Genomic DNA, 12249 nt, shown 5'->3' with positions numbered 1-12249 from the left:
GAAACCTTGTAATTTATTTCTTGAGTATTGCATTATTTGTTGATGAAAATATACAGGCAATACAGTACTACGATCAAAAGCATATATCATATGGCATTGATTTTGAAAATTAAAAAAGAAAAAAAAAAAAAAGAGGGGGCCTCAGTAGGATTCGAACTCGCGTCGTGATAAAAATGTATTGAATGACTAACCCATTAGCCCACTCGGCTATATAAATCATTTATGAAACAGGTGAATTTTAGATACCGGTATATAAAATTGTAACAGCCGTGACTCACGAGCATGTATTATTGGCACGAGCGTGTATTATTGGAAAATAATACATGATTTTAAACCAATCAAAACTGGCGTTGCATAGCAAACATGGTAGAATGTATATTTATTTATCATCATTACATACCTTTATCAAGACTGCTAACTTGATATATTTCCACAACTTTTTGAAAGGGAAAGCACATCTTCAAGCCACTTGCATTACTATCATCTGAAAGATATACATTATTGTCGTTTTACATCAATACATCTACAAATGTACATAATGTATCCAAAATTATGTAAGACGTTTATTTGAAGTTTAGTAGAGAAGCTCTTGAAAAAAGGCTAAGAGTTATAGACAAATACCTTCATGAGACAGTAAAAGATAATTTCTGAGACTGGTAAACAAGTTAGTCACCAGGCTCCAAACATTCATTCCATTGTTTTTCTGATGAATATCTGAAAGAAAAATCTTCAATTAATATCACTAACATGCATTAATACATACAATATCATTTGGTCATGAGGGGCCATGAAATATATATTGAAACTTAAATGCACTTGTTGCTATAAGTAGAAACAGGCATTTCCAAACACTGTCGATTGATATTCTCATACTTGCCAACTTTTTAAAATTCTCATGGGGGAGAAAGTGCGTGAGCAACTTTTTTGACCGGAAAACACATTTCACGCGCGACACATTTAGCAAACAAAAACTAAGGGGAGATAATTTGCTATTGGAAAATAAATTCCTTGCATGAACACTTAAGCTTCCTTCCCTCACAGAAAAAAAGGTGGGAAAAAACTTATTTCAAGCTTGGTCAATGATCTTTTTTATTCAAGTTTGGAAAGATAATTATATAAGCAACAAGTTACAAAAAATAGCTGCAAAAGCCCTTAGCAAAAAGAAATGGTCCAAAAATCATTGAAACACCATTATAATGCCATTGAAAGACCATTTTTGTTCAGAAATCCATTGAAACGCCATTTAATTCATTAGATTTCAATGGTTATATGACCATTAAAATACCATTTTTCAGATCAATGGTCTTTCAATGGTACAAAAAAATGGTTTACTCACAGGTGAACCATTTAAATGCCATTGAAATACCATTGACTTTGTTTGACCATTATTTTCATCCATGCTCTAGAAAGAAAAGCTTTGGCTCAACCATTTCTGACCATTTTTTTGAGAAATGAAAAATAATGGCCACAGATCTAGACTTTCATATTCACCTGCACTGGAGAATTACTACCAGTATATATTTTGGATATATAAATTCTGAGTTCTACAGAATGATACTACCTTTTATTATTATAGTATAAAAGTACATTTGCATAATTAATGTAAACAATATGCAATGCAAATACATGCATGTCAATTGTCTTTACACAATAAAATAAATGTATAGAAGTAAAGTACTATATTTTTGAAGTTTCAACTTCAAATTCTGTAGAAGTTATACCCCTATACAACATTACATGTAAACTGGAATTATATGAACTTGATTCTAGTCACGGTCATACCTATTTGGAGGAGGACATACAAAGAAATCACCAGTTATTCCCACAAAATTGTTGATATTAGTTATGCACTTCAATGGGATGGCAATGCAACTTTTCCTAAATTCTATTTTCCAAACACTGCCAACAGACTTGACTTTTTTCATCGGTTCAACAAGTGCGAGGTTGATTTTATTACCGGTCTTATCATTTGACTCCATGAAATACACCACAGATCCAAATTTGTAGTCATTCTCATGAAAAAATGTTATAACATGCTGCTGTCTTTTTACAAGGTTTTTGTACAATTTCCCATATACATAAAACCCCTTCTTATACATATTGATATTATAATACTTTGAAACATTCCTAGTACACTGTACTCCATAATTAGAAATGGCAGCAAATTCATCATCACTTAGTTCCCCATTGAATAAATTCCCTACTCTGACTATACCATCTTCAATTTCATGTTTATGAATTCTTCTTGAAGCTATACTGTCAGATAACTCATGATACAGCTCAAAAACATAATCACAATCATCTATTCCCTTAAAGTATCTGTCATACATTATAGGAATGGCCTTTACAAGTCCAATAATATTTACGAGCTGGTTTTCAACACCTTGTGTACCGTGTACATGTTTGATTATGTACCCATTAAGGTCCTCAAAAATAAAACAATTGTTCACAAACAGAGGTCCTGTGTGCCTAACACAATCAACCAAATGAATCAATTGATGAAGATTCAGAGTCGTATACCTTGCTTCATACAACCTTTCAAAATTCTCTACAAAAAGAAGAAGAGCTCCCTCAGCAGTTGCAATGTCTACCGGGGATATGTTTTCCATGGACAACAAAAAGATTGCCCGAGCAAGTAAACAAAAGTGTACAAAGTATTCCTTTCTCAAGATTTTGCTCATCACTGGTATACCCCAATAAAGTAAAAAGTTACGAAATTCTGATGATTTCCAGTGAGCGATGTCATCTATCAGCCGTGGGACCCTGGTTACAAATAGTGTCGGACGAATTTCTGACAAGAATTTGTTAACAGTTTGTTTCGCATGATATACAGAGTACGGTTTACTCTTATTCGAGGCACCAAACCACAAGTTCATGAGTTGCTTGGTAGTTCCAAGGCAAATACCATGCATGTAGTCAATCACACAACTATATACTGCATTGAAATATGTCAGATACAGAAACCAGAAAGGTCCTTTATGTCCGTGAACTGTGAACTTTTTCACACCATTTTCCACATTGGTTTGAACCTTTGTCAAATCTTCAAGAATACTTTCCTTTGTTCTTGGAATTCCTTTTGGATTGCTACTATTGTATGGAAAAATATGAACTATTCCACCAGTATCAAGTTTAAGTGTTTCACCTTTATGTAAACAAAACCAGCAACTGAAATCCCCATTGTACTGATTTACATTGTATACCATAGCTCGGGCAGGCAAGTCACATGTACACGTAAGCAAGAAGCATTTACACAAGAATGAATTTCCATCACAGTCTTCAAATGTTTCCCCTTCAGTTTCCAAATGTTTCAATTCTGAATAAAGGGGTTGAAGAAAAGACCACATCTGAGGCTTTTTGGATGAAATCCAAACACCATAGAACACTGAATTCTGTCGATGTTTCCGTTTTGCGATGGGAAGTTCATTAATAAGCATGTACACAGGCCACATGCTTACATTTGAAGATTTGAACAGAGGGGCACCATCCGTATTTAGTGAAAATGACAAATTATTTTCTTCTTGCAGAATGCCGTTTTCGAAAAGATTTTTGTATAATTGTCCATCATACACATCTTTAAGATTACCATTTTTATTGTTCTTAATGTGTTGGAATCTGTGATTTCTAACGTCATTCACAAAGTCTTGAGTTTTCCATAGAGCCCTCAGTTGTGATATAAGCTTTAAATGTACAAAATATGCAACTCCTCCGGACTTTGTGAGATCCTTTCTGCACGATATACACACTTTGTCATTTTTCTCAACCTTTGAGTAACAGCTACTACAATAATAATGCAAGGTGGGAAACATGTCTTCTGTGAATTTCTTTATGAATTTTCTCAAGTGATACAAGCTACGGAATAAACTGTGTCCTTGTGGAAGCACAGCAGCGAATATTTTCAACATGTATGCTGCTGCTTCATCAGGTAACCGGAAACGAATCAAGAAACAACATATTAGAAGTACCAATAGCCCGAGACTGTACGGGGAGTCTGGAAATAACTTGCTTGATCCAGTTGATTCATCATTTGCAGGGTTTTTAGATTCTTCACTGTCTGTAAATATTTCTGTAATTTGCCGCAGGACCTCAACCCTTTCCTCAAGAATTACAGCCGTCTGTTCATCATTCACAAGATTTTCTTGGTTTCGCAGCTGATTATCATGTAACATTTGGTCTATCAAATCATCAATATCATCATCCAAATCTTTGTCCTCCATCTTGGAGAAAAAAGTATCCATAGCCTCATGTGTCAGAGAGTCTTGTACATCACTGTTAGCTCCTGCTGGTTTCTGAGGTGTGTTCTTGAGGACATTTTCATGTTCAACAAATATATTCTCATCCGTAACACGACATCGTTCATCATGATCATCAGCTGATGATATTTCATCATCATCATCATCATCATCATCTGTTTGTGTTAATTGTTTGTCATCAACGGTTGTAACACATCCCTGATTATCATCCTGTACTGTTTGTTCAGCTGACAGATGTGATGCAATTGGGGAAACAATGTTGATAGTTGACTGAAGTCTGTGGTCCTCTTTTACAACCAAGTTCATGCACTGAAAATCCTTGTCCTCATCAGACCCCTGAAATGATTATGAAACAAAAATGATAAGACTGTCTAATACAAAGTTGTTCCATTCCCTTTCTTGTTATTAATTTTACCAATACAGTGATTTAATTGCCAATTTTTTGTCACACATAATTCTTTCTTATTTTGCTTTATTTTCTTTGTGTTTCAAACTTTATGAATTTCCCCAACTTTTTTATGGACAGTTTCTTACAGCTTTTCCAGTTTGACCAGGTGCATAATAATTTAATTAATAGGCCTATTATGAAAAGAATATAACTTGGGATATTTATGTACCAAATTGTCTACGATTGTCAAAATCCTTCTAAAATCTAGTACCGAATTCAGGAAACAATTTTGAAAATAAAGTAGGAAATACAAAGAAATATAGCAAAAAACAAACCCCTAAAACGTTAAAGACTCAGCATGGCACTATGTACCGCTAATAATTAATTAATTAACCGCGTGTGTAAGCTTATGCTTTTCATACTATAAAAAAGTCTAAGAATTCCTACGCCTAACGATGCATTTCGGCACGAGCGAGTATGTACGCATTACGTCTAACATACGACGAAAAAATTGGTTAGAAAATCAAACTACATGAAGAAAATGCTTGATCAGGGGTAAGTTAAATGACGGATAGGAAAATATGACAATCTCAAAAACATTTGATGTTCTGAGTTAGATTCTAGCGCAGTGAACATGGGGGCGATCTTACCTTTTTAGAACCATAAGGTCCTCTCTTGCGTTTCTTACTAGTTGACGCGTACGGTTGATCCATTTTCTCCCTGCATACACTCTTCCTACCGTCGTAGTTTGGCTTGGTTTTACCATTCCATTATATTGGCAATGGGAATTACTTAGTTGACAATGCAACCACATGTATCCTGACTCAATCTTGATCGCCTCAGCGCTTGATGTGCATAGCATAAAAACAGGTTTCCGTGACTCTGTAGTTTCTTTTGGGAGGGAAATATTACAATGTATAAATTTTCTTTCAAAATAAATTAAACCTATTTAAAAAATGATAAAGAAATATAAATTGCGGTGCTATTAAAGCATTAAGGAAAAAAATAATTTCACAAAATTGACCACGATCGTGTCCGGTACTGTACTCAAGCATATCTGCTGCACTGATGCTGCGATTGCGCCAAAACCAAATTTGAGCAAGATGGCGACACAAGAAGATTACCTTGTTGTATACTTTACGGCAGATAGAGCTCTGCAAATTGTCAACCGCAAAAAACAAACTGTAAGATGCATAGACGAAGCAACAAGTACAGTCTCCGTAGATTATCCAACGGAGGAAATTAATGAAGACGGAACAGTATCGATAAGGGACGAACCGTATGAAGGCTCAACTGTTTTCTCTGGAAGTAAGTTTAAAATAAAATCCATGCAGTATTTTACGATTAAGTAAGGTTCATTTCTCTTTGTTTAAATTTTATTTTAGACAATGTTATTACGTTAATCAATATTTTTTGGTTTCAATACTGAACATTAATATTAGGCGCCGTGTATTGATACATGTACGATCGCGATCGGGCACCTGTATAGGTCGCGATCGAGATAATCTACATTGATGATTGACGAGCCAAAATTGATGCAACTTTTGACTTTCTGTATTTCACGCATTTTCATATTTTTTCCCTTGAATTTTTGGCTTCATGTAAATTTGTATATGTAGAGTATATAAACTAATTGCCTATGGATGCACGACTGCTGTTATATATATCGAGCTCGAGCCATATTTTTTATATACTGTGCGAGTTATTGTGAATGTTTAAACCATTTAATGTATTCGTATCCATTTCCTTTTTTTAAGACTTCGAATTATTTATAAATGTTTTGATTTCTTTTCATCAGGTGCAACATCTGCTCGGGCATTTATGAATTTCACCAAGAGCGAAGGCATAAACCTGACAGATGAAGGAGTTGTTGAGACACTTTTGTCCCTGGCAAAGGAGAGAAAGCAATCAGGAAAAAGAGGAGCCGCGACCAAGCTTAAAAGACTACTGCAGGCAAGTGATGAAATACAGCACCATACATCACAGCCAGAACAAAAAAAGGACAGAAGTGATTCTATAGCAGGTGACCATGAATATGAAAAGAAAAGTGCTAAAAAAAAGAGGAAAACGTGTACACCCCTACCTGTTAAATCGAAAGAACCAAAATTACTAGACATCATAAAACTTAATGAAATGTCTGCATTTGCCAATGTAGCTAGTGAGCCCGAGTCAGAATCTGAAAAATCAAAGACACCACCCAAAGCCACAACTGTCAGCAGGACGGAAAGGACACCTTCAAAAGCAACACCTGTCGGCGGGACGAAAAAGACACCGTCCAAAGCCACTCCTGTAGGTGGGACCAAAAAGACACCGTCCAAAGCCACTCCTGTAGGTGGGACCAAAAAGACACCGTCCAAAGCCACTCCTGTAGGTGGGACCAAAAAGACACCGTCCAAAGCCACTCCTGTAGGTGGGACCAAAAAGACACCGTCCAAAGTCACTCCTGTAGGTGGGACCAAAAAGACATTTACACCTCCCAAAGCTACACCTGTCGGCAGGACTGAAAAGACTCCTTCCAAAGCCACACCTGTCCGCGGGACCAAAAAGACTCCTTCCAAAGCCACACCTATCCGCGATACCCAAAAGACACCATCCATAAAAACAAGCCATACAAAAACTAGACTATTTGACACTTGCATTAGGCCAAGATCAGAAACATGCACATCAGAAGTTACTTCTGTAACAATTACAAATTCCAAGACTCCCTCCAAGAAAGCGTACTCAACAAAAAAGATAGAATTGGTTTTGGATAGTCAACAGGAAACATCACAAGCTGTGTTTTCTGGCCTTAGTGTTTTGAATGACCAGGACCACAATGGTTTCTCTTATTCAGAAATGCCATCAGTTCAATCGGCTTCTGGAAGTGAAAACCAGTACTATGGCTACAACGCCAATTATTCATGGGATAACCCGAAGGAATCACAAGAGGATGTACAGCATGAAATATCAAGTACCCCAGTGTATCCAGTGCACATGCCCATGTCCCAGCATTGTAATCCGATCACAGGTATGTGTTAAAAAAATATTTATAAAAAGTGTTTCGATATATATCTTAAAATCTAATTCATGCTTTTTATTGTATGTTTTTTTTATCCATCTGTCTGTACAGTACAATGGCTTGGAAGACTGAATAAATTCATCCAATTTTACAATATGTAACCTTGGTGGATTGTTGCCCTAGTCATATATATTGGATATCATTTTAAAATTCAAATTAAGGTAAATATTTGAAATTTGATTTTGCTTGTCCGGTGAGGCCTGGTATTTTTTCTTTGTTCATATAATTACTAGTTGGATTTTCAGCTATTTGATAATAACTCTAAACTCTGTCTGATAACTTAAAAGGGGTTGTATATTATACATATTGTATACAAATCCTTCTTGACATTGTCTTATATTCTTGATCATGATACTATTCAATTTGAGAATACTATTTAGATCACACAGTGATCGATACTTGTAAATAGGGATTTAACATATTAATTCTTGTTGAAAATTTCCTTTTTTTTCTCTTCATCCTTTAATAGATTACTTTAGAGAGTTGGACAACAACCAAAGAGTGACCTTGCTTGGGTTTCTGGAGCTACTGACATTGCAATTACGTCAACAGGGGGAATCTAATGGAAGAGAAATATTTGGGAACAACCAGCACTCCATGAACTCGCCAAATACTCAGGTTTTTGACAGGAATCCAAGATCATCTGTCAAATCTGCACAGAAAAGTGAAATGGTATGTACATATGCCTCATACTCATGCAGTACCTAGAAATATTTATCTTTCACATAAAATCTTCGTTAACAGTGTTAAATACTACAACTTGTTTTATCAGGTGGCCAGCAAGACCACATATACCAGATACAGTTTTCAGTCGATCCTTAACAATTTCTAGTAGTCCTTCCAAGACATCAGACAATTTTGTTAAAGTGGTAACAACAAAGACGTGTGGATTTGAATAATTTGCCAATTAAAAGTCAAGTCTTTTTACTTGCATGTACATATTTTCTCAGTTTGAAAGAAAAAGATTTAAAAATGAAAGAGAATTTCTTTCTTAGAAAAATATGTTATTGTTTAATTTACAACTTTGCCATGCTTTAGAACAACTTAAATTAGTAAGAATTATTGACCACCACTAGTATCAATCCCAGGTTAAGTAAAATGTACACATTAAATTTCTGTATTAATGGCTTTCATATTCTATGTAATTATTATAACAAATGTTTTTATTTGCTTGCAAATTATCAACACAACTGATAAAATGACTTTGTTTCAAGAAACTTGAAATACAAAAAAAAATCTTTTTGTTGCAAAGTATCCAAAATATAGCTATATAAATACATTGTGTATTAAGTTTTAATGTGTACCCTAACCTATTTACTTTATTATATTTCCCAGAGACTCGTTCCCTTGATCATAGATCCAGATGACAAAGATCACTTTGCTGAAATTCTTGTGAATCCATCACAGTTAAGGGGCATAGAGAACAAGGCTGGATCCATGAAAAATCCAGCATTGTACCTGTTGAATAAAGTTCTGGACTTAGTATTTTCATTTGAAGAAATGGCCGCCAGCAAAGGTGTTAGTTCCCTCCCTATCAACAAGAGAGAGGCTATACAAGGTATGAGTAATGTCAGGAGTAAAAGAAAAAACAGTATATAGCTTTTTATAAAAGAAATTAACTTAAAATATGACAGATCTTTTTTGTTAATTGCAAGAAGCAGCTACGTAATTCAGTAATTTCACGAGTATGACAGAATATCGCAAAGTTCTGTCATACGAGTGAAATATATGTTATGTTCAACAGGAAGGCATTCAATTTTTATCCCCCGCTTTTGCTTAAAAGGAAGTTGGTGACATGGTCAAATGCCTAAAGGGCTAGGTCGCAGGTTTTGTTGGGACATTATTTGCAGGAGTTATGACCCCTTGATTAACGAAAAGAGACATTTTTTGCCGCAGTGACTCATGGTCCATTGATTAACGCAATTTGAGGCGAAAGCGAGGGATGTGAATTACAGCTTTAATACTTTGTAGTTTGATACCGACTTTAAAAGAATGGACATTAATGCCTTAATAATTGTACTATTCTTTCAGAATATCTCCATACAAGATGCAGTGCATTAAACTTTCAAGAACTATCCCAGAAGAAGTACATCACTGCTATCCAGAACAAGATTGGGAACCATAGGTTATCAAAACGAAAGAGTTGCAAGTAAGGGGAGCAGAGCAGAAAGGAAGAAAGAAGTCTGAGGGTGACGACAAACTATAAGTATTTGAGAAATTCGACAGAAATGTATCGCTTTGTGTCCCCAGATGTTGAAGAAGTAGTGTTGGGAATCAGTTGATATTTCAACATTGATGGACAAACATTTATAAATATTTTGATAATTTGCATTTATTTCATTCCTTCTAGCAGTTTCTACAATGAATTTAAGGATTAATCGGTTGGCATACTAGTACGTACATAATGCTTAACAAATGGGATTTTTCTTTGGACATTTTGTCTTATGTCTAGCTGCCGCTCACTCGCAGTTTCTTATCTTTCATTCATACCATTTCAGAGTTACAGTCTTCACCGATGAACAGTTATCATTAATATTTTATAATTAATTATGTCCCCCTAACAAAGTTGGGGGGCCATATTGTGTTTGTTTCATTTCTTATTAAATTCTTCTTTAGCTTTCTTCTATCTTTTCATGGTGAACTTGTCCGGCAGTTTCCTCCTAAACTATTGGACAGATCCTTATGAAACTTCACATGAGTATTGCTTGGGGGGCAGAAGGTGTGCAACGTGCATGTCTTGGAACAAAACTCAAAAATGGCTGCCATTTCGTGGCCTCTGATTGGTCGAAATTTAGATATTGTTTGATTTTGGTACAGATTGGTATATGGGATTGAGGGAAGCTGATCAGAATGGTACTACTTACAAAATTGTCTGAGGTTTCTGGGTTTTTTTTCCCCCAAATTTAGATATTGTTTGATTTCGGTGAAAACTCTTCCATTATCATTATTTACGACCGTTGGGGTAGTTTGGGGGACATTAATTTAACGGTTGTCCTTACAATTAGTACTTGTTATATTAAATAACATGATTGGTAGTAATTTAATCTAATACAGAACTGTCGTTCTCTTCTAGGTAGTACATGAAGTGAAAGTGAACCTCATAATCAATTAATAAGAATTGGTTGCCTTTCGATTAGATATCAAATATGATCGATCATCGGAACAACACTGTTAAACCATGTTGCAAAAATGTCCATCTTGTTAAATCGGTTCCTGTTATGTAATTGTCACTCTTGTAATTAACATTTAATACTGGTTTAGGACCACTATGCATTTAAGGAAACCTTTTTTTCTGTTATAAACATTATGTCTTTGGATTGTTCTTACCTGTAGAAATGGCATATTCCTTTGTATAAATTGTTTCTTTGTTCAAATTCATATAAGAAGAAAAACGCAACTCCGGAAATCCAAATTTTAAAAATTTATTCAAAGATTAAAATACAAAACATTATGATATTTATCCATGCAGAAATGTTTCATATCATGTAAAATTAAATTTTTGACAAAATAGAATGTCTGTAACAGGCCTAGGACGGACATGCATGTTGTACCATGGCCAGAAACTGTTGCAATGGTAACAAAAATGTGACTTTTTTTTCAGTTGTCCTGACTTATGATATTGGTCTAAGATAATTACCAAATATGAAAATCTAAAAAATATGTGCCATGCTTTCGTATTGATTTCTCTTTTTTTTTTAAACTGAAATTTAAGCTAGGCATTTCTGTAGAGTATCTCAAATACTTGAGTATGCCCAAAAAGGTGAAAGCTATTTTGAAAGAAACACATATTGTCACCAGTGATGTTTCTCTATGTACTTCTTTTTGGATACCAGAAATTAATAAAATAAACACATGCAAATGAAAAAGAAGCAATATTCTGAGGTTATCTTTATTTAAAGTTGGATATGTTTTCTCAATTATTAGCCCATCATCAGATTCATTGTGGGCTATTATTCAATTCACCTATCAATGTTAGTCACAATACAGCATAATGTAACAAAACCAAGAAGATTCAAGGGAAAAGATCTGCTTGACTGCTTAATGAATGGAGTGACTGATGGAGATCAAACAATGTCTGAGGGATAGTCCAGTAAAAAAATCTACCACCACCCTAGGACACCCAGGTCATATTTAGAGTTACCACCCTTCGAGTTTTATTAATAATTTTGATGAACACCGTAAATTGAACACTAGAAAACCACACCATGAATATAGAAGTGATTTGATTATTCTAGGTTCCTGGGTTCAGATACATGTAGATAGACGGAGTCTTGGAATGCCATTGAATTACCATTGTTTTTTTCTTAAAACCATTGATATACCATTGAAATTTATTTCCAAGACCATTGAAATGCCATTAAAATACCATTAAAATACCATTTAAATACCATTGAAAAACCATTGAAATACCATTGTTTCATGATACCTTATTTAGCAAACTAATTTAAATATTTCGGCTCATTTCAATGGCGTTTCAATGGTGTTCAAATGGTGTTTCAATGGTTCTTCATGAGAAGCATTGATCAACCTAAATAAATGGTATTTCAATGGCT

The 12249-nt window shown here is 34.8% G+C and overlaps 2 protein-coding genes across 2 annotated transcripts; one reads left to right on the top strand and one right to left on the bottom strand.

The window, feature by feature from the left end:
- Positions 1–1549: 1549 nt before the first annotated feature.
- On the bottom strand, positions 1550–5541 carry LOC117321382. Its single transcript, XM_033875822.1, has 2 exons — positions 5289–5541; positions 1550–4586 (listed from the first exon to the last, which is right to left on the bottom strand). The coding sequence occupies exons 1-2, from the start codon at positions 5349–5351 to the stop codon at positions 1767–1769; spliced, it is 2883 nt and encodes a 960-aa protein (XP_033731713.1). The 5' UTR covers positions 5352–5541; the 3' UTR covers positions 1550–1766.
- A 54-nt stretch (positions 5542–5595) lies between these two features.
- LOC117321383 lies at positions 5596–11770 on the top strand. Its single transcript, XM_033875823.1, has 5 exons — positions 5596–5946; positions 6437–7645; positions 8166–8368; positions 9032–9254; positions 9728–11770. The coding sequence occupies exons 1-5, from the start codon at positions 5742–5744 to the stop codon at positions 9847–9849; spliced, it is 1962 nt and encodes a 653-aa protein (XP_033731714.1). The 5' UTR covers positions 5596–5741; the 3' UTR covers positions 9850–11770.
- Positions 11771–12249: the final 479 nt, after the last annotated feature.

The sequence above is a fragment of the Pecten maximus genome, unplaced genomic scaffold, assembly GCF_902652985.1.
Source record: "Pecten maximus unplaced genomic scaffold, xPecMax1.1, whole genome shotgun sequence".
Lineage (NCBI taxonomy): Eukaryota > Metazoa > Mollusca > Bivalvia > Pectinida > Pectinidae > Pecten > Pecten maximus.
The sequence above is the reverse complement of the archived record's forward strand: the minus strand, read 5'-3'. Positions and strand labels throughout refer to the sequence as shown.